Here is a 21153-nt window from a genome sequence, read left to right as displayed (position 1 = left end):
GCGCGTGGGAAAGAGGCAGCGCTCCCGGCAGGCTCACTGCCAGTCTTCAAGATCCCCGGCTTGTCCCTGACACTGCCCACCTCCGTTGGCCGGGTTGACTTCTCTCCGCTGTTCCTGTCCAAGGAGCAGCTCCATGCCACCTGGGTGCGCTCTTTGACATCTCTCATTACAAGCCGACACCTGTCCTGTGACGAGCAACATTTCAACATGTCACTGCTCATTTGTATATGCAGATTGGGAAAATAGATGGATAATTGTGTGGCTTAATCTTTGTGTCTGTGCCGGCAGTCAGCCATGAAGGCAATCCAGTACCGGTGGGAAATGGGGCGGCGAAAATCCGAGAGGAGGGAGGTGCGCCAGTTGTGCGAGGTGGTTGCCGCCCGGCTGGCAGGTGTGCCAAAACCTCCATGCCGCCAGCCCACACAACCCCCAAGCATTGCATGAAAAGACATGATAGTGCTTTGATGACCTATTTGGGAGACCCACGTGCCGTCCAGTGCCAAGGGGGGTCCTCCAAATTCCTACCATATGCTTGCTGCTGAGCTTGTGCTCTGTTGCGGAGCCGCTGTGCAATGCGGGCGTGTGGAAAGGCCAGGGGAACCTGAAAGTAATGCCGGGGGTTGATTGTGCCTTTCTACAGGCGTCGCGCCGCCGCCGGCGCTGCCGCCGCAGCAGGGTGGCCCGAGCGAGGATGAGGAGGGCATGGACGAGCCGCCGGAAGTGCGCGAGTTCCTGCAGGAGCTGGGCGAGGGCGGCGGCCGCGGCACCGGCGGTGACGCCGCCGCTTCTGGCACGCTGCCCACGGTGTGACCCGGACCTATTCAGTCCCCTTCTCTTTCTGGGCATCTAGACACAGGAATGTGCACAATTCTCTTGAAGAACTCCGTGCTGGTCTATGGAGAGTTTAGGGATAAGTGAAAAGGGAGGGAGGTGTTCACTATAGCTGGGTGTTTGGTGGTTCAGGGCGTGGGCGGTGTGCTGGTCAGCGCAGCAGTGGGCGTGTTCTCTTTGGGAGCGCATGCAGCCGAGTGGGCCTGTGATGTTGCAGACACGCTCTATAGCAAAACGCCCATTGGTGCTGCCCCTCTTGCTCCTCCTCTAGCATACAGCATTTCTTGTTTTCTTGATGCCTGGCCTTCCATAGCCGTACGTCAACCTTGATCTGATGGCTGACGTGGACCGGACCAGACCTGATTTGTTTGATTTGGGACATTCTATGGGTCAGCTTGAGGGTGTCAAACGGCGCAGCATGGAAGTGTTGCGTGTTGCGCGCAGGGCGCGATGCGCTGGGGCTTTTGAACGAGCCTGCCATCAGCGTGCATGCTCTGGACCGCTTCACGCACGACGCCAACACCTGGAATCAGAGGATGCTGTCTGCAGCCGCCCATGCCGCTGCACGCAGCCAGGCCGGCGGCGCCTCAGGAGAGGGCAGGGGATCTGCTGCAGGCTCTGATGGAGTTGACGCGCAGAGCAGGCCAGCTGGCAGCAATGGTGAGTCAGCCGCAAGAACAGATGATGCAGATAAGCCCGCAGAGGCGCAGAGTTCTGACGGCGCGCGCTCTCAGAATGCAATCTCAGCGAGCGGCAGGCCCGATCATGAGAGGAGTAGCAGTGCAGACACATCAAGCGATGGTCCCAGCAGCTACAGTGCAGCAGAGCACAGCGTGCCAGATGAGGCCATGGGCAACAGAATGCATCCAGCCGCCCGCCAAGAGCAGCCGCCAAAGAGGAAGCCGACATCGCGGATCCGCGCGCTGCTGGGCAGAATCAGGCGGCAAAAGAAAAAGCCGGTCGAGCGGCCTGCAGCTGCTTCAGATGCTGCAGGGCATGAAATCAAGCCTCCCGCTGGATTAGAGCGGCAAGCCAATGATGGTGCAGCAAGTGCGATGCCAGCGCAGGCCATTCTGAGCTCAGAAGAAGCAGAGTCAAGTGCGCCTTCAATGTCCAACAGCAGCCAGGCAGTACATTCCGCAAGGGCTGCAAGCTCTGAAGGCGGTGGGGCCAGTGGCTTGAGCAACAGCACCGATGTGGCAGTGGACTGGAGCAAGCTGAACAGCAGCATGATGCAGTCGGTCCATGCAATGATCAGCGACTTGATCACAGCCGCTGTGGCCAAGGTGAGAAGCTTCCCTGCAAGAACGCTGGCTGCACACAGTGCACCTAAGTTTATAATCCTGTGTAGTGCAGCATGAAATCTCAGAAGCATGGAGGGCTGTGTGATTGTTATTACTGGCGGCAGTTGTGAGTTTTGTCGTGCTGTTGCTTGCAGGGCTTGGGCATGCCTGTTCTTGCTGGGAAGTTCAGGCGCGTGCCGGGCCAGGCTGTGAGCAGCAATTCCAGAGAGGGGCAGGGCAGCACTGGGGCGTCGCCCGTGGAAAGCTCGCCGGTTGGCACAGAGGGTGAACTGCGTCTGCCAGCCTCCTCGGCACTGCAAACAGCTGACCTGGGCCTTCCTGACTCCTTGGAGTATGCTGCCATGCTGCAGTTCAATGTGGCAAAGGTGAGCCTCCAGGAGGGCATTGCACAGCTTATTTCCATTCAGGCCAAGAATTGTTCTCTCACAGTCTGAGATCAGGCTGTCCGAGTCCAACTGGAAAGCACTTGCAGAGTATACTACGTAGCCACTGTCAGTGTTTGAAGTCTTTAGTGGACCTGTGCAGGCAATGGGGGAGGTGCCAGATGATGATGAGCGGAAAGAAGGGGTCCTGAGTGGTCTGCTGCTCATTGGAGACCTGAAGATTGACCCGCACGGGCGACGGCTGCCGTGGCCAATGCCGCCCATTGGATTTGGAAATGCAGCGCATCTGGCAAACATGACATCTCAACAGGAGTAGGCGATACAGTGATTGTGCGCTTGCTTATCATGCAACAAGGTGACTGCAAAGTGGATGCAGTGAAACATTCAAGTATTAACTTCTCAGAGATTTCCTACAGCTTTTGTTGTGTGGAGCGCCAATTGTGCTGGCATGTGTGTTTTGATATTGTTGAAAAGAAATGTCTTGAGGTAAAAGCTAGGTCGGAACCAGCGACATGCAAACGCATAAGAAGCATAGGCAGTGTGAGCTTTTCTGTTATTCACCCTGTGGTAGCACTACCACAGTTGCTGCTTTTGGCACCAAATGACACCCATCCTCTCTAAACAAGCAGCTGCAGTTCTGCTTGTTGCCATGCATATGCATCTAGAGCGGCAACATCATAAGGGACAATGGCGTGCTGTGAACCTAGTTTGCCATATTAGACTGCAGCTCAATTTCTTTGCATGTCAAGGAGTGCATGCAACATCTTTGTTGCCAGACAGAAGCCCAAAAAACACAAGCGCAATACTGCTCTCTAGTCTATTCTACTCTATCATTCTAACCCAAGGTCCTTCAACAGGCTGGAGATTTCAGGCTTGAAACCCCCATTCACTGGAACAAGATGGCTATCACCCAGCATCCCATGCACATAGTGTGCAGGTTCCCGTGCACTGCCACACTGCAGCATTGTGCGCCGTATGTGATCGCCTGACGACCGGTTGATCTGCCCATTGGCAAAGTGCTGCTGCCAGATAGCTGATGACAGAGCTTGCGCATACAGGTAGGAGTAGTACGTCGCACCATAACCCACAAGATGGTGGAACCTGCGTAGCAAGGAAATGATCCTTGTCTAATACGTCCTCTTCAGAATGACTTTATACAATGAAGCAGGCGGGTTGCTTGGTTGTTGCAGTGAGAGACATGGACTCTGTGGTGCATTTGGATGATGCCGTTTGTATGGAGGCGGGCTGTTCACCTGGCTTGTGGGAATGTGCCGGGGACGAAGGGAAACACAGAGTGCTCCTGCATGACCTCGCTTACAATGTCAGAGCTGCTAGCGCCTCCCATGCTCCGCGGCCCATGCAGCCTCTGGTCAATCAGGGCATCCACCACCTGCCACACCTCGCACACATGACTCTGGGGCTCCACCGGGAGAACGGACTTGGCGCATTGAGGCTCACCGACAAGACATGCAATATATAGGCAAGCTGAAAGGGGCAACCATCGGCAAGACAGGCATTCCATAGGGCAAGCTGAAAGGGACATCCATCGGCGAGGCATGCATTCTATAGGGCAAGCTGAAGGGGATGGAGAAGTAGGAAGCACCTGCTGTTGGAGGTTGATGGCTTCAAAGAGGCGCTGGGAGGCGCGCAGGCGCTGCACAAGGGGCGCTGGCATGGGCCGGCCGCTGATGTGGTGGTGCATGAACGCGCGCAGCGAATGGGGGCTGCGCGCGAAATGCTCCGTCACGTGCGAGGGAACCTCCATCAGATCCATAGGGCCCCGCGTCCCTGCAGCAATGACCCATTACACTCCTTGAAGCCAAACATGGGCAATATATGCCTGACAACCTCGAGCCTTTCCAGGTGTATAATTTAGCGCCGGCGCATTTGCACTTGGAGACCTGAAGGCTCCATAGAATGCAGGAGGAGGCACCAGGAACCCTGAGCTGAAATTGGATCTTTGCCAGCCAACAAGGCTGCATTGAAATTATCAGGCGCCCAATCCTCTGTGTACCCCTTCTCAAAACACATGCGTGAGGTGAGAGACATTCAGTGCGCACACCGGAGTGGTGTTGGAAGTGGGTGCGGGAGAGCAGTGAGTGCAGGGCATGGCCGAACTCGTGGAACAGCGTCTGCGCCTGGTCGGGGCTGAGCAGGCCGCCGGACGACACAGCGAAGCTGCACACGACCGCCACGATGGGAGCCTGGTAGCTGCCGTCCACCAGCCGCCGGCCGCAGCGCAGCGTGAAGTGCGACGCCCCCGCCACCTTCCCGCGCCTGACCAAGCCGCACAAACCTCCTCACAAAGCAGAATAGTGGCACCCGCAGTGACTGTAAGGAAAATTTGCCGCGGCATCAGGCCTGAGGAAGGCAGCATGTTCATGAAGACTCCTGATCGTGTTTGACGCGGTGTCCGCCAGACATCCCTCAGACAGCAAGGGGTGTGTCACATTGACATAAATGATCAGAGCTAATCAGAACCAAAGTACAATTGGATGGCGAATGTCTGCAGGCATGGGCCAATGAGACACTCAGACTGCTGCTCTGCCAGATAGTGGGTGGAAAGCCCGCAGGGTGGTGATCTAGTCAGCCGCACCGGGGTTGCAGATCCAGGTAGATGGTCCCCAGAGGGCCCTCATCCTCGTGCACCAGCGTCAGCTTCTGGATGTTGTCCGCCCAAGCCTCCCCTGCAGCAACCACCATCACAGCTCTCACACGCCACAACGATGACAGCATGTCACGTTGAAGTTCAGCCACAAGAGAATGGCCGTTGAAGACAGAGGTTGAGATATACGTCGGCTGGTGAGCAGTGGAGCGAGAACCGACCCGGTGCTAGAGGGACCTTCGTGAGTGACACGCCCATGAGGGTCTTCAGCAGCTGCCCAAAGCCGTCGATGCAGTGCTGCAGGTGAAAGTAGGCCGCCACCTCTAACTGATCCAACGGGTATTCCTCGGCCTGTGACAACCAAGCCAAATATTTGCCCTCTGCTGCAATGCTTTTGCACCTTACGCCTGTTGTCAGCCCAGGATGTTCTGGCATTGCAAGGCGGGCAACGAAATGCAGGGTCACAACTTATGTCCGCTGAGACAATTTGAACATGCTGCTGAGCTCTGTGTTTTCATCGTCAGCTCTTGACAGAGACACAGCGCATTGAGGGATTGCGTGAAGGGTAGGGAGCGTGCCTTGGCCATGGCCATGTAGTAGAGACGGTCCCAGGCATCCAGCTGGACATCTGCCACCGCCTTGCCCAGATGTTTTGCCTTGTACCTCCGCAGCAGCTCAACCTCCTCCTCCACCTACACACACCTCCAGCTCACTCACAACTTGGCATGTCTGACGTCCAGTCAGCCTCTTATCCTTGCAAAGCTGCAGCGCAGCTGCAAACAATTATGAAGCACACAATCTTGTGATCAAGCTCAAAGCCAGAAGCGGCTGCTCATGGCTTGAAGCTCATGGCTTGAAGCTCATGGCTTGAAGCGTGGCTGGCATGCATGCATCATACGCATAATCTTGATTGGCCCCTCGAGACTTTAGGGCTCGAGGGTCCCCTTAGCAGGATACACGCGAGAGATGCACTGCGTGAGACACAGTGCAAGAGAATTGCCTGTCCTTCAGCAGAATTCGTTGAGCCCCCAAGACCGATGGGCTACGCACTTTGGGCTGGATGGCGGCGGCCAGGTCGAGCAGGAAGGAGTGCACGGCCTCGGGCGAGCCGGCCAGAGTGGCATCGCGCAGATTGTGGTGCGCGTAGCTGCGCGCCCCAACGAGCGCCGCCATCTCCTGGCGCGCGCCCAGCAGCTGCTCCAGGAGCGCCAGGTTCTCCCGGGGCGAGCAGTAGCCCGCCACATACGCCTGTGTGCAAATTTATAAACGTCTTCTCCACCCAAGATCAAGAAGGAGAACGGTCTGCACCAATTCTTATGTGTCTTCTCCACGGTTATCAAGAAAGAGCACAACCTTCTGTACAGTTCCTTAACACCGCACGTCTCTTTCTGTACAGTCCTGTCAACCGGCCCCCCTAACAGCCTCTCAAATTTTCTGACAGCGCACGATTCTGCTCTGAGCACCATGCATAAAGAGGGGCTTGAGACCACAAGCTAAGTTTTGTGCAATACGTATGCGATCAGTGCAGGATGCAGTTGCTGATCCTGCACCGTGCGGGGGCGCAGCACAGTTAAAGGCTACATCAAAGAGGGCCTGACCTTCTGCCGGTTCTTAGCGCTGTGCTCCCACTGCAGCAGCCCGCTGAGCGCGTGGCTGCCCAGAGACACCCTGCGGCCGCTTCTGCTGGGCGCCAGCGAGTTCATGCGCGACTGCAGCAGCACGCCCCCCTCCCCATTTATGTCCAGGTCCACGTGGCCCAGCTTTGACACGTCCGTCAGGTTCTGGCCTGCTCCCACAGCCCAGCAACACCTCTCAACACCTTCATTCAACTTGCTGTTCTCTTACTCTCCTAGAGAACCGCCTAAAAAAGACAATGACCGCCACTACAGGGAGTGCAGGGCAGAATGGCAGGTGCATGCTGAACAACATGCAGACTGGAACAAGACATGCAGTTCATCAGGAGATTGAGGTGAGTCGCTGACCGATGGCCATGCCAAGGCATCTCTCCTGCCCGACGAGCTCTGTCAGGCGGCTGCGCTTGTCATGTGGCAGGTGGATGCCGGCCTTCTCCATGTCATGGCGCAGGGATCGGCCAACCCGCAGGGCCTCCGCTGTCAGCAAGCCGGGTCGCTGCTCGTACTCTGAAGCTGGAGCAGAGTGCGCAGCTGTTTGCTCATGGCAATCCAGTGCTCTGACCAGTGCGCCATACAAGCTCTCGTTTGTGTTTAGCTTCTCCACTTGGGCTGCATTGCGCACCAGCACCAAGAGCTCATGAGGAGTAGATATGAGGCTGCATGCCGGGGCTATGTAATGCAGCAGATCGCAGGGTGGTCACCTCCAAGGACAATGCAGGCCTGCGTGGCGGCCTCCTGCCATTCTGGGCACGAATGCACATTCCTGCAGAACTCTGCTGTGTCATACGCCTGGCAGATCTGCAGTTAGTGCACAGAGTCCATCAATCAGCTGCTCGTCAAACAGAAATTTTCGGATTGGATCACGAATCCTAGCGTTTTTGAGTCATTTTCTGTCCTGACAGGAGCAGGATTGACTGTATATCTCAGAAATTAGAGGGCATGCCGATCTGCAGTCCAGGGAGTCCCACCGTGTCTGAGATGTCATCCAAGGCGCGGATGGTGTCCAAAGGGGTTGAAGATAGTACGGCCTGATTGATAAGGTCATCGCTCCTGGCAATCACACGCATCGTGTCGCTTTACTAGAGTGTTCTGATACAGATGTGACATGACAATAGGATGAAGTTCCAAGCAGGGCAAACCGTGATATGGCATCGAGCGCTATGATGCTCCATTGTCGAGGGTCTCGGAGTGTTAGAAGACCGAAGAGCCGACTGGTGCTCTTGGAGTGAAGAGATCTGCAGAGCATGGAGTTCCTCAAACCAAAATATTGCAGCCATTTTCAAGAGATCTGGGATTGCTGTGAGTATGCAAATTTCATGCTTCCCCAAATCAAAAGCAAAGCAAAACAATTGATGCACCTATTCTGCTTAAAAAAAGTGGAGAATGGGGCATCAAGCCCCCTACATCTGAGCTAATTCCCCTGCATGCAGCAACATGTCCATCTGTCATTTTCTTGGCAACATGAACAGCATGTTTTGGAGGGACTGGATCATATAGCGGAGACATGGCATGCAAAATTCCTTTTAAATTCCTTACAGTTGCCAGCTATTTTAGATCAGATCAAGATACATGTGCAACCTACTGCACCAACCTCAGCTGATGTTGCAGGCCTGACCTTGGGCCAGGCCAGACCTTCAAGGGCTTGATGTGCAAACGTTATATATTAGGCCTGAGACTCTAGCAATTGCATACATATTGTGGGCATCTATAATTGTCTCCTGCACATCACCAAGAAATGCTTGTCTGGTGATTTACTGTGTGTGAATTTCTAAGCGGAGTGCCGCAGTGCGTACAATTTGTATGCCTATTGCGTACCCTAAACTTAGAGGTCCACTTTCGCCCTCTTCATGCCCTCCTCGCCCTGCAATTGAGTGCAATGGTTAGTTCACTGTCTCTGACAAGTTGTGGCCTGGACATTTGCTGCGAGCATGTTTGCTATTGCCCATTTCAGGAAGATTCAGAGGCCCCACCTGGCGTTCAGCATTGCCACGTGCCCTCTGCTCCTCTGCATTATGCTTGCTATGGGCTGACCCCTTCTGGTCTCCCTGGATGACTGGAGCTTTCACCAAAGGCATTGGTGACGAGTCCTGAAAAAGTACCAAGAAAAGCTTAACATTCCTATAGGAACTTCAGTAGCTACATCAACTTGGATCTCAACTTCAGTCAACATGGCATGGAATATTTTGGTAGAACTCGCATGTATGGGCCCAGTGAATTTCCCCAAAATATATTAGTGTGCAGCTTTGCTGTTGTGGTTTCGGGTGTCCTCACAATCACTGATCGCTAGCTAATCAGGCCTTGCTTGTGCCACACCGGCCGGTGCTACTATCATGTCCGCGGTGGTACCATCATGCACATCTTGCCAAGACAGCCACTACAGTGCTTTGCAGGCAGGCGCTCCTGACACATACATTTGAGAAGGCCGCGCTTGCCGCGAAGTTGTTCACAGAGGCCTCTACAGTGCAACTGGTGACTGGCCTGGCCAGCACAGGGGCCTAACCAAAAAGCAGCTGCACGATAATAACGCCACCCGCACCAGGCCTATGGGCTCCCCGGCCACGCTCCACATTAAATCAAATTGCTACTGAATCTACTGCCCAACCCCAAAAAGCAAGGTTTCCTTACTTTTAGTAAGTACTATAGTGAGAAGCCAGCACGGAGAGGAGCTCGTTATGATATGTACCTCGTTGGTGCTTGTGGATGATCAGGGTGGCAAAGAGCTGTTTTTTTCTGCTGTATTCTTGGGTTGTCCTGGCCTATTCTGGATCCTTGGTGGCACATCCTGCTCCGGTGTTAAAGAAATCGGTATTCTGGTCGCGGGCATGGCATGGCATGTATCTATCGTTTCCTGTCACAAGTCGTGCTAATGTATATCTCCTGATACATGTTGGTTGACTGACGGAGCTCTGACCTTGCAGCGCTGCAGCCTGATGCGGCCTGAGCTGCAGGATCCTTCCTGGCCAGTGTGATAGGTGTGAATGGTTTCGTTGACACTACATCTGTCTCGGCATATGATGCATGGTGCTTGCAATCCAGGCTTGCTAATGCTGAGGTTGCGGCGAACGGTGGATCCTCCATGGGAGAAAGTGATCCCTTGTCAAGAAAACTTGCAAAATTCTGGAGAGGGTTCTCGGTGACGATTTAAACGGCTTCTAAGGCAATAATCGTCTTCTTCAATTTCTTCTTACCCTCATTGCCTGGGATACTGCACAGGAGATGCCGTCGGAAGCTGCATACGGCCATGCAACCATGTTCTGTGGCGATATATGTCAAGCTCGCTATGCGAGCCTGCAGCCAGATAAAAAACAAGTGAGTTATACCTTTACAGACCAGAAGCTCAAACTTTTCTGTCGCCGAGAAGGTTTGGATTCTCGCCATTGTGATGAGTAATTATTACTAAGGCACAATGCAGTAAAAGACGGATGGCCGATCGGGTACTATTGCGATGGCTCACCCCCAAACAAGGGCGAACAAATGTTAGGAAAGATGCTAATAATTGCCGCTATGGACGGCCATGGCTGAAAGATGGCCCGGCTGCCCGCTAGACCTCTTCAGCTTGGAATTTCTGTGAGGAAGCAGTATGACAAAGATGCTCGCCAGCTCTGACTTTGAGGGCCTTGCACAGGCTCTCCAGGCTCCTGATGCTGGTGAGAAGAGTATCTGCCTGTTGTCCGTGCCTCCATGCATGCCTATCAAAGATCATAGGCATTGGGCGTACTCTTTCTTGGTTGAGTCCGACACGGGCCTGCATCGACCCGTCCCTTTTTGCCAATCAATAGATATTGAAGCAAACCTAGCAACGGGTTCGCGTTTCCGGCCGCAGTGCGCCAGTTGTCGAAGCATTAAATATTTTCCTTACTTTGTCCATCAGCACGGCGCATTTGCTGCATCGGAAGCTCGTCGTGTAGTGCAGCATCTTTCGATTCATCGCACTTATGAATAGCATGGATTATTTGCTTTCAGTGTGGCATGCATCGCCATTTTCTTTTATGACGACCGGCCATCTCACACTATAGTGTAGGCTGATAGGTCTTCCTGATGCTTAGGCCAGCCTGTCAAATTTTTTGGTGGCTTCAAAAGGTCATGTACATATCAATAAGGCACCGAGGGCGTATGTGCAAGCTGGTGAGGCAGTGACACTGGTTCTGATCTGGTGCTTCTGTGGGTGACCAGGAGTCGAGCAGCAGCTCGCCAGGATGACAGAGATCCGCGAGAGCATCGAGTTGGTGCACACACAGGAGTATGGGAAGTTCTTGCGACACTTCATGGCTCCCTTCCTGAACCTGTTGCAGACTGTACCACCTTCCTTTAAAGACAATGCGGAGCACAAGCTGCGCAACGTGGTCCTAGAAATCCTCAACAGGCATGTCCCACTTTATGGCATGAACAATTGATACATGCATAGCGGTCCCCTCATATCCTGTTATTGAGCCACTGAATGCACCAGTCTTGAGGTGAGGTGCAAGGCTGTTCTACTCAATCTGGAGCACAGGGACTTTATATTCTCTAAGCTGTCAGCAATGTGCAGGTTGCCGCACAATGACTTCCTGCGGCCGCACGCAGTCGTGCTCATGCAAGCTGCACTCAATGTGCTCAATACTGACAATGAGGAGAATGGTTTGCTATGCCTCCGCATCACCTTCGACCTGCACAAGGCATTCCGGCCCAACCTGGAAGAGCTTGTGCCGCCATTCATGGAATTTGTCAAGAAGGCAAGAGCCCATCTCAGAATGACTTTTGTAGTATGCTTTCGTTACCGTTTCCTTCCAGCTTGTGTGCTGATGAGCTGCAATGTTTGTCACGCTTGTCGGCTGGATCTCCAGGTGTTTGAGGGCGTGAGTGCTAGCTACAAAAACTACTTTGAGCCTGGTCCAGAGGGGCGACAGATGCAGGACATCATCCCCACAACGCAGTCATTCAAGATTGTTGCCGAGACGCCCATCCAAGGTGGCCATGTTCACTATTTGGGACCCCCATCCATCAATGATTCCTTGTCGTTCTCCTGCATCACTGTGTGATGATTTGCATCATGTTGACTAGACATTGGTTGCTCTGCAGTGATGTTCCTCATCAACCTCTACTCGCGCTCAGTGAACCAGTATGTGCCGGTGCTGGCTCCTCTTATGGTCAATGCAGTGTCGCTGCCAGGTGCGCTCCATCTTCACCTCACCGATCTTTGATTGTGCCACAGCAAACATATTACTCACGAACAACAACCTATGGCCTGGTTGATGACAGTCCTCATGCACCTGATCTTGCGCTGATATGGGCATACTGTGGCAGGCCTGCCAGCAGCCGTGCAGCAGGATAACAAGCTGAAGGCGCTTGCCTCAGATTTCAGGAACGCCCAGGTCAAGATCCTGAGCTTCCTGACGTACCTCCTGCGCCAGTTCCCGGGGGTGATCCGACCCCATCAGGTTCGCCACATCCCCACATTGCTTCTGACATAGATCACTGGCATTTCTGTTTCGGGCTTACAGCACCTACTTGCTGACCGTGCATCAGTCTGTTGATCTTCAATCTTTGCTTGTGCCCCTGGTGCAGGAGTCCATTTCCACCTCGCTGGTCAGGGCGCTGCAGGCCTGCCCAGACTCTGTCCAGATGCGCAGGGAGCTGCTCATTGCAACTCGCCACGTCCTGACCACCTCTGTGCGAGGAGGTAACATCTGCTGCCCTGTTGCGTGCTCCAAATGCCAACACTGCGCCTGACACGGACGAGCCAAAGCTTGGATGTTCTCAGCCGAGCGCCCTTGAGCTCGGCTCCAGTAATGGCACGCCCATGCATTTTTGGCACAGGACAAATGCAGGGGAATGCATCGAAAGCATGTGTCTTTGCTTGCACCTTGCACAGGGAAGTCCCTTAGTTACACTGCTCATGACGAGAGCATTGTAAACTCAGCATACATCATGTTGATTATCATAGGGTGGTTGTTTGCGCAGGTTTCCTGGGCGAGCTGGAGACGCTGCTGAAGGAGGAGACGCTGGTGGGCCGTGGGCGGCAGTGCCAGACAGAGCTGCGGCCGCTTGCCTTCTCCATGCTCGCCGAGCTGGTGCACCATGTGCGCAGCGATCTCACCTTCGCCCACCTCTCCCGCGTCATCTACCTCTTCTGCAGGCGCGCCCCTGCGCCTCGATGCTCCAAATGGGCATTTCCTTTCGAACTTTGGCAGATGTCAACCCCTGCAAGTGTGTGAAATTGCCTCCTCATGTTTTAGAATGCATGACATCACACCCGTTCCTTTCTCCGCTTGAGGATGCGTATTCTCACGTCCTCCAAAATAGAGTAATGGGCGTTTGTGTGGCTTTACTCATCTACCCAACAATATTGGCATGGTACGATGAAACTTAACACCAGCATGCTGAGCGGCAATTGTGCTGCAGGAACCTGCATGACAGCACGCTGCCGGTGAGCGTGGAGTGCACGAGCGTGCGGCTGCTGCTGAACCTGGTGGAGGTTGTCTTTGCGCGGCGCGCCGATGTGCGCTCAGCCGAGGCGCACCGGCAGCTGCTGGCCGGCATCCTGGACGCCTTCACCTCCAAGCTGTCCAGCCTGCACCACCGCCTGCCCCTTCTCCTCTCCTACGGTGCAGTCCCAAATAATCCTAACTGCCCCTGTGCAGAAGGTCTTGTTGCAGTCTTTGAAAAGACTCCTGATAAATCTGATATGACACTCGAGGCGAGCGCTGGAGCCCAAGAATTGAGGCATGGCGATCTGTCACTGCAACATGCACAAGAACAACAGAGGATGATGCTTATCTTTGCGCGAATGCTACTTGCAGTAGCGGAGAGGGAGGCTCTGCAGGTGAAGGCAGAAGCAGAGGCAAAGGCGAGCGAAGCAGCTGCGGCCAGTGCGGGCGATGCTGCGCCCGCCCAAGCAGCACCCCCCGCTGATCAACCACAGGGCGCTGCCCCTGCGACAGCTGCTGCCGCAGCTGCATTTCCTGCGCCAGAAGGTGGTCAGGGGGCTGCAGCCGGCGTCCCCAAGGCGCAAGATTCCCAGGCCGACGCTGCCAAGCAGAGCATCCCTGCAAAGCCTCCCGAGGTCCCCCGCTTGAAGGTGCTCTACATCCAGGAGAGGAGCGAGCACGACAAGCAGGTGCTGCACTGCGCCACAGTGTCTGCACTCAGCAACCTGCATGAAAGGTGTATATTGTAAAATCTCAACCTTGCATTCTACCAAAACAGGCGTGAGACGCCTAGAAAGTATTGTGGCTGAGGGTTGAGGTGTGGGCAGGTGTCCGACGCGAAGCTGATCCTGTCCACGCTGATCATGGGGATGAAGACGCTGCTGTACAGCATCACCAACTATGGCAACACCATCGTCAGCTCCCAGCCAGGCACACCCCAACTGGTGGGTCCCACATCCTCCAATTCAGTTATTGACACTGCAATATACTTCATTCTGCAACCATCGCATTGGTAAGTGATCTTTGACAGCAGCACGATCTCATGCATGGGGCACATTTGCTCCTTCTGTCAGGTTGGTTTGGGATGTTCCACGGCACCGGCACGAGCCGATTCTAAAGTTTGTAAGCGCGCGTGCGCAGCCGAGCATGGGCCTGCGGGAGGCGGAGATTCGGCTGGCGACGCGCACGATCAAGCGCGGGCTGCCCTGCCTGCAGCTCTACGGCGACCGTGCCGGCCAGGAGCCGCGCGTCTACGATCGCCACGCCGACATCTATGACACCTTCGCCGACATGTTCACCGTGCTCACGGTGCGACTGTTTCCCTCTTTCCGCCAGGACACCTGTCAGAGCACCTGTCTTGAGACATTTGCATTTTGTATCCCCTGCAGAGCCGATTGGGTACACTGTTCCCATGAAAGGTGCCATTCTTATCACCATATTTTTGACATATTGGGCAGCGAGGGGTATCTGGTGCTTAATCTATAAGGCGGTGCCGGCCCATGTGTTGCTGGTGTTGAGTTTGTGTCTTGTGTGTGTGTGATGCAGAACCCCCGGGACGTCATCGAGGTGTTCTCACTGCAGATGCCGCGCTTCTTTGATGCCATCATCGAGAACCCCAGGCTGCTGCGGGTGGTGGGCACTCTCTTCGCGAGCCCGCCCATTGGACCACCCTTCGCCCAGGTACAATTGGAGGCCACCATCCTAGCTGGCTGTATGCACTTGCCCTCCTCTATTTACTTCACCTCGTACCCCTGCAGAACTCAACTGTTGCTGACATCCCCTCGTCTGGTGCAGGTCCTTCTCCATTCAGTCGTCCATGATCGGCTGGCTACGCTCGATGACCCCTTCTCAAAGGTGCAACACCTAGCTCCCTTCTTGAACACAATTCCTGACTCTTGCCACTCAAAAGCGGTTACGCATGCAATAAGAAGGGTGCCGGTGGAGGTTGTTCTGACTCGGACGCGCTATGCAGGAGGGGGAGCTGACGCTGAAGCTGCTGAATCTGTTCCTGGACGCGCTGACCAAGTTCCCAGGCCTGGAGGGGGTCCTGGCTCCCTTTTTTCATGAGCTAGTCAGCAAGACGCTGGCCCGGCTGCACAACTCCACCGCCAAGGAGGGCTACCTCGACCTGCTTCTCGCCCTCTTCAGGGCCATTTCGGTGCGCCCGCCTTGCAGTTGCCATCTGTGTGCAATATTTGACCGTTGCTTGCAGTCTGTATGATTCTTGCAACCTTCTCCTACCTACTCTATCCAACGAGGCCCTTTTCAGTGCCTAGTTGATTGAAGCATGGCAGAGCGAGCATGCTGTGTGTGCTGCCCTCTTGTGGAAAATGTTCAGGTTGCTTTACTCCCTAATGTGGGAAAAAAGTTCCACAAATATTGGTGTGTTATGTGGACCAGAAGGTGGGTTTATGATCTAGATGACTACAATCAAACTTGTTAAACCCTCAAGAGTGGATGTAAGATGCGCGCTGGTGGTGTGTGCGCGCAGATGCTGCGACAGCAGGGGGGAGCGGTGGTGAACGGCGTGGCAAGCGGGGAATCGCTGTGCGCGCTGTTCACGGGGTCGGGTGTCGGCGTCACCAACCCGCCGCTGCTGGTGCCCACCATCGACCACCTCACCGCGCTCCTGGAGGGCCCACGCTCTGGCCCCTACAAGAGCGCTCTGCTCGAGCTCCTCCTCATCATGCCCTGCAGGTGTCAAATCGCCCTCTTGCTTCCCTGCGCAGTCTCACACTCCCCTTTGCCATCGCTGATATGCCCCTTGGATAAAAGGGTGCAGCCCAGGCGTCTGCGAGGTTCTCCTTTTCAGGCGCAAGGGATGATATGGGCATGACACATCCGGTGGGGGGCTTGTGTGACGATCTGATGAAACTGATTGCAGTGCTTGCCCGCTGTACCAGCCCTGTTGACATAGCCTGACTCACAAGGTGCATCTGTGCCTACCAAGCAACCCTGTACACTTCATGCCGGGGGTGGAAACTGATCGTGAATTTCTGTGAGCTAGTCCATGAGTGACAGGCAATTCTGTTCATCACATGTCGCAGCACGGCAGACTGAGGTTCGTACATGGCGCAGGCTGTCGGAGATCTTGTCGGTGCTGGGGCGGCTGATGGCGCCGCTGGTGGCTGCGCTGAGCGGGAACGAGGCGCTGGTGACGCTGTCCATCCGAACGCTGGAGTATTGGGTGGACTCCCTCAACCCCGAGTTCCTGGAGCCCGCCATGCTGCCCGTCATCCCCCAGCTCATGCGCGCCCTCTGGTCCCACCTGCGGCCCCTCCCCTACAACTTCTCCGCCAAGGTGCCCCCTTGCCCAGCACCTATGGGATGTTTTTTTTCCGTTTGACATCTCAGCCCATTTTTATAGTTTTCAGTCGTAGAGCGAGCCGTCACAGTAAGTTGACTCAGGCTCCCTACACGTTGCAAATTGCACTGTGGGTTGCCTCATGCTTCACATCGAGCTTCTGCAAGGATTATAAGTTCCCTGCAGACTTGGAATTGCCTGTCCATTCAACTTGCTGACATTTGTGAAGAAACGCAAACATGGTATTGCACTGTGCTGTTGCCGTAATCTGCAAATCGTGTGTGAAGATTCAAACTACATCCTTATCGTGCAGGCGCTGGCGCTGCTGGGCAAGCTGGGAGGGCGCAACAGGCGGTTCCTGAAGGACCCCCTGGAGCTGGACCTGAAGGACAACCCCGAGCACGGCCTGCGCCTCATTCTCACCTTCCAGCCCTCCACCTCCTTCCTCGTCCCCCTGGACCGCTGCCTCGCCCTCTCCTCCCAGAGCCTGCTCGCCCCCACCAGTGCGCTCCCTTTTCCTCCTCCTCTCTCCCTGAATCGTGAAGAACGAGCAGCAGTGAATGGTCTTGTGTTGCTGTCTGCAAAACACCCTTATGTGACAACATAAGAATTTGGTGTATGCATGTGATGTGAAGTATGGTTCACGGGCGGTGCTGAGGGACGAGTGCATGTGCTTTGCAGGCAAGCAGAGTGTGCACGAGAAGCGCGAGGCACTGCGGTTCCTGCACATCTGCCTGGCCAGCGTGCTCAACCTGCGCTCGCCGGACGACTCCGAGCTGCCTGGCACTTCCATGGACAAGCTCACCTCCATGCTCTTCGGCAACCAGGTGCACCATCCTTTCACATTCCTGCTGTCTAAAAGGACTGTATCCTTGCATTGCACCGATGGGAGCAGGATGTACGATGTCTGACACGGTGGTAGTTGCAAGAGGGTTGGCTTCGGCCAACAGGCTGGTGCATTGCAAAGGGCCTGCTTCCATGAGGAGTCCAGGACAATTGCAGTTTACAGCCCCCAATTGCGGTTTCTCGTGAGGTACCGTGTGTGATTGTTTGTGAGGGCGGGTGTGGTGCAGGCGCCGCCGCACATAGAGCCGACCCCGGCAGTGACGGAGATGGGCGTGAAGACCAAGACGCAGCTGCTGGCGGAGCGGCAGGTGCTGCGCCAGCTCATCACATCAGTCATCGCGGCGTCCGCCGACAAGGACCTGCAGCCGCAGGGCGCCGACTACACGCTCGGAGTCTGCCGCCACTTTGCTCTGCTCTTCGCCGCCGGCGCCAGCGCCCCGCTGCCCTCTGTGCCCGCCGGCACGGAGACCTCGCGCACCGCTCGCATGTCCAGCCTCAAGGAGCTCGACCCCCACATCTTCCTGGACGCCCTCGTCGAGGTATGGGCCCTCACTCAAGCTTCCCATATTATTCTCTTGCTCCATCATCACAAAGGTTTGTGATGGGGAAGGGATACCTTACCTTCTTTGTGGTCTGCATAGTTTCATGGGTTGTAAAGGGGGAGCTCCTGCTTGAAGAGACATAACTCGATGGTCGTGCTGTTGACCAAAAGGAAGTATCTCTGCAGGTTCTGTCAGAGGAGGATGCAGATCGGGTGGATGCAGCAGTCAAGGGCATTGAGGCGTTTGTGGACACGCTCATGCTGGTCACCGAAACCCAGAACGAGCTGAGCAAGGCAGGCGGTCCAGAGGAGGCATCGGCTGCCGATGATGTCTCCCCTGCAGAGCCGATGAATGTGGATGCAGCATCTCCCGCACAGGTACGCAGGGTTTTGTGTTTCGCATGCAGGGACATATTTGATTGTTGTGCTGCGGCAGAGGCAGTTGCATATTCAATCTGGAAGCATACGTGACATGTGGCTGGTTTTGGTAGGAGACCACTGCGGCTGGGGCTGCCACAGAGAACGGCACAGCAGACCCTGCCGCACAGAAGGAGACCACCCCCAGACCTGGCAGCCCAAAGCGTCCAACTGTCAGCAGTGAGTGCCCACCACAAGCATGTACCTCCATCATATTACTCTTCTCCATCATATGCATTGGTAGCAGATGAGGGTTCTATAAGGATCCCAAAGTGCGTAAAATCACTGGAGGTGCTATTGTCTGCAGGCGCAGAAGGATCCTGGCCGGCGTCCCTGGATGAGCTGCTGGCTCGAGTGCTGCACTGCTGCTATGGTGACTCGTGGGCCACGCGCATCGGCGGCCTTGCCGCGGTCGGCCTCCTCGCCAAGAAGTGCGCCTCTCATCTCCCTTTTCTTACATCTGCATCCAAACCCATCCATTGGTTCTTCCTCTACTTCATGTCTTTGCAACACGCTCACTCCAAATGTCCAGGCAGTTGTTATGACAGAAAAGCATTCCCACAGTGGCTCTCCCACTGAACTTACTACCTATTTTGTGTGGCCTTGTCTGCTGTTGAGCGGGACTATAAGACAGCGTTTCTGCTGGGGTGCAGGCTGCCGGCGGTGCAACTGCGGGCGCGGCTGCCGCTGTGTGTGCGCGCGCTGCTGACTGTGATGCGCGGGCTGCCGGAGCACGCCATTAGCCAGGTGCAGGAGCTGCGCGCCACCCTCACCGGCCTCCTCCACCGCTGCCTCATTGAGGGCCGCCCCCTGCCCACCCCGGTGCGCGCACGGCGTCAAATTCATTCCTAGCCTCATGCATGCTGGCAAACTGTTTACGACAGCATTGAAGATGCAAGCAGATCATGTTGACTCTCACTGCAATGTTTGTCAGGTGTAAATCAAGAAATTGGGGTGCTAAGAAAACTCTCTTTGCTGTGATTCTGCAGGCTGAGGTAAAGGCCAGCTCGCAGCGAGTGGGAGCGGAGGGCACGTCTGTCACGGAGGGAACTTCAGCGGTTGAGGCGAAGGATGAGGCTGCTGGCGCTGGCCAGGACACACCAATGCCTAACGCTAAGGTGGGCATTGTGGTCTCTATACCCCAGCATGTAATCTTGTCCTACTCAATGTGCAGAAAAAAATGCTAAGGTGGGTGTGCAGTATACAGCGCTCTAATTCTCACCAGGTCCTTGACTGCGGGGTCTCTCTGCTTTTCAGGAACCTGAGCAGCCTGCTGCAGCTGCACCGGCGCCAACGGCTGCTGCCGATGTTGCACCTGCGGCTGCTGGGGAGCAGCCGCCCATCAGCCTGCCCCGCATGTCCTCCAGCGTATCGGCGGTGAGCCTCCTGGAGACGTGTAGGGCATTCTTGGGGCAGCGCTACGTTTCCACCATGTCTATGCTGTTTGCTGTGCAATTGACTGGCAATGACTGGCAAATTAAATGTCTTGAGCCCCTGTACAAAATCCCTTTTGGGCTCTTTTGCAATGCTTCTCATTCGAAAATCATTGAATAAGAATGGTTGTCGTTTGCAGGAGATGGCAATATCTCCGGGCGGGGCAGCGGCTGAGGACATCTCTCCACGTGGCAGTAAGGAGGAGAGTGCCGCAGACAAGGCTCCGAGCATGGAGCCCCTGGACGAAGGCACTGACCGGACGCTTGCAGGCGTCGTGCAGGTGGTCTCGCACGAGCTGCTGAGCCCCCGCTCCTCTGAAGCCCTGCGCAAGCTGGCAGACGAGTGCCTGAAGGCAAGCCCCAACCACTCCCGCCTCCCTGCTGCTGTCTTGAACTGCTCAGACCTTCTTTTGCGTCAATGCGCTTATTTGATTGCAGTCAAGAGGGTGCGCCCCAGCTGATGGGAATTTGTATGAATTGTAGATGTACTGAGCACCGTGCTTGGTCTTGCATGAGTCTGGCAAATTTGCCATGCCTCAGCATATTGGCAGCTCGTACTTGCAGCTCGTCTACAGACGCAGGTTCCCTCTCTTGGCAGAGAAAGGCTGTGCTAACTTCGGTGACCAGGGCAGGGTCATGATGCATCTGTGTGCCTGTGGCAGGTTGTGTGCAAGGCGAGCGGGCGCACATCGGCGCAGCTGCTGAAGCCGCTGCTGGAGAAGCTGTCCCCGCCGCTGGAGAAGCGGCGGCTGATGCCGCTCAAGCACGCCAACCTGCAGATCGGCAACGCGGCCGCCTTCACCTACTGCATGCAGCAGAAACCGCCTTTGCTACCCCTCTCGCAGGTCAGTGCCTGTTCATATCCCAACTGTCTTTCAAGTCTATCGGGATTTGCAGGCTCCAACCAATCCTCTCAAGTGAATGAATTGCCTGTCATGTAAAGTGCATCTGCTGTGTTTGCAATGCTGAAAACCTTTTTTGTGTGGTGCAGGAAGTGGTCATGGTTATTTCGGACGCTTATGTGCTGTCGGAAATGGATGATGCCAATTTAACGGCCCAGCTGGCCGGCCTGCAGCGCGTGTCCGGCGACACCACCAAGGTTGCAGATCAGCTTCGCTCCGTCTGCCTGTCCATGCTGTGCGCCGCCATGCAGTGGGACGACTTCAGGTCGGTATTTTTCCTTTTCTCCCTATAAGATTGCCTTTTTAGATGTTTGACATCAGGACTATATTCCAACGTGTCCTTGGAAGTTTGCAAAATTGACATGATGGCGTTTTGTGCAGGGATAGTGGGGACCTTGCAGAGCTGCGCGGGCGCATCATCCAGATTTTCTTCAAGCACCTGACCAGCTCCAATGAGGTGGCGGTGTGCATGTCCCAGGAGGGGCTGTCCGCTGTGATTGCGCACCAGAAGATGCCCAAGCACCTGTTGCAGGTACACATTTTTGC

General features: G+C 55.2%; 3 protein-coding genes across 3 annotated transcripts in view; 1 reads left to right on the top strand and 2 right to left on the bottom strand.

Annotated features, from left to right (window-relative positions):
- Positions 1-2373: 2373 nt before the first annotated feature.
- On the bottom strand, positions 2374-7824 carry COCSUDRAFT_65943 (zincin; the record flags this gene model as incomplete). Its single annotated transcript, XM_005647980.1, has 13 exons — positions 2374-2500; positions 2661-3619; positions 3772-3908; positions 4122-4306; positions 4581-4795; positions 5115-5205; positions 5345-5474; positions 5702-5815; positions 6174-6371; positions 6722-6909; positions 7106-7366; positions 7459-7555; positions 7726-7824. 12 exons carry the CDS (start codon positions 7822-7824, stop codon positions 3349-3351), a joined length of 1986 nt encoding a protein of 661 aa, XP_005648037.1. The 3' UTR covers positions 2374-2500; positions 2661-3348.
- Positions 7825-8579: 755 nt separating this feature from the next.
- On the bottom strand, positions 8580-9326 carry COCSUDRAFT_63030 (hypothetical protein; the record flags this gene model as incomplete). The annotated part of the gene is made up of 3 exons (XM_005647979.1): positions 8580-8618; positions 8728-8844; positions 9294-9326. 3 exons carry the CDS (start codon positions 9324-9326, stop codon positions 8580-8582), a joined length of 189 nt encoding a protein of 62 aa, XP_005648036.1.
- A 1011-nt stretch (positions 9327-10337) lies between these two features.
- COCSUDRAFT_65942 (hypothetical protein) overlaps positions 10338-21153 on the top strand; it is a gene marked incomplete at its 5' end in the record, with an annotated part of 29793 nt that continues 18977 nt past the window's right edge. The window contains 29 exons of the mRNA XM_005647978.1: positions 10338-10404; positions 10931-11006; positions 11286-11439; positions 11581-11704; positions 11816-11905; positions 12041-12174; positions 12302-12416; positions 12698-12929; positions 13139-13341; positions 13537-13853; positions 13992-14108; positions 14305-14472; positions 14710-14844; positions 15137-15322; positions 15656-15861; positions 16243-16465; positions 16782-16971; positions 17150-17295; positions 17542-17853; positions 18042-18233; positions 18347-18452; positions 18580-18703; positions 18926-19094; positions 19262-19390; positions 19530-19649; positions 19846-20091; positions 20368-20550; positions 20697-20872; positions 20989-21139. Coding sequence (XP_005648035.1) covers positions 10338-10404; positions 10931-11006; positions 11286-11439; positions 11581-11704; positions 11816-11905; positions 12041-12174; positions 12302-12416; positions 12698-12929; positions 13139-13341; positions 13537-13853; positions 13992-14108; positions 14305-14472; positions 14710-14844; positions 15137-15322; positions 15656-15861; positions 16243-16465; positions 16782-16971; positions 17150-17295; positions 17542-17853; positions 18042-18233; positions 18347-18452; positions 18580-18703; positions 18926-19094; positions 19262-19390; positions 19530-19649; positions 19846-20091; positions 20368-20550; positions 20697-20872; positions 20989-21139 — 4791 coding nt within the window. The remainder of the gene's footprint in view (positions 10405-10930; positions 11007-11285; positions 11440-11580; positions 11705-11815; positions 11906-12040; positions 12175-12301; positions 12417-12697; positions 12930-13138; positions 13342-13536; positions 13854-13991; positions 14109-14304; positions 14473-14709; positions 14845-15136; positions 15323-15655; positions 15862-16242; positions 16466-16781; positions 16972-17149; positions 17296-17541; positions 17854-18041; positions 18234-18346; positions 18453-18579; positions 18704-18925; positions 19095-19261; positions 19391-19529; positions 19650-19845; positions 20092-20367; positions 20551-20696; positions 20873-20988; positions 21140-21153) is intronic.

The sequence above is a fragment of the Coccomyxa subellipsoidea genome, assembly GCF_000258705.1.
Source record: "Coccomyxa subellipsoidea C-169, whole genome shotgun sequence".
NCBI classification, from domain to species: Eukaryota; Viridiplantae; Chlorophyta; class Trebouxiophyceae; family Coccomyxaceae; genus Coccomyxa; species Coccomyxa subellipsoidea.
The sequence above is the reverse complement of the archived record's forward strand: the minus strand, read 5'-3'. Positions and strand labels throughout refer to the sequence as shown.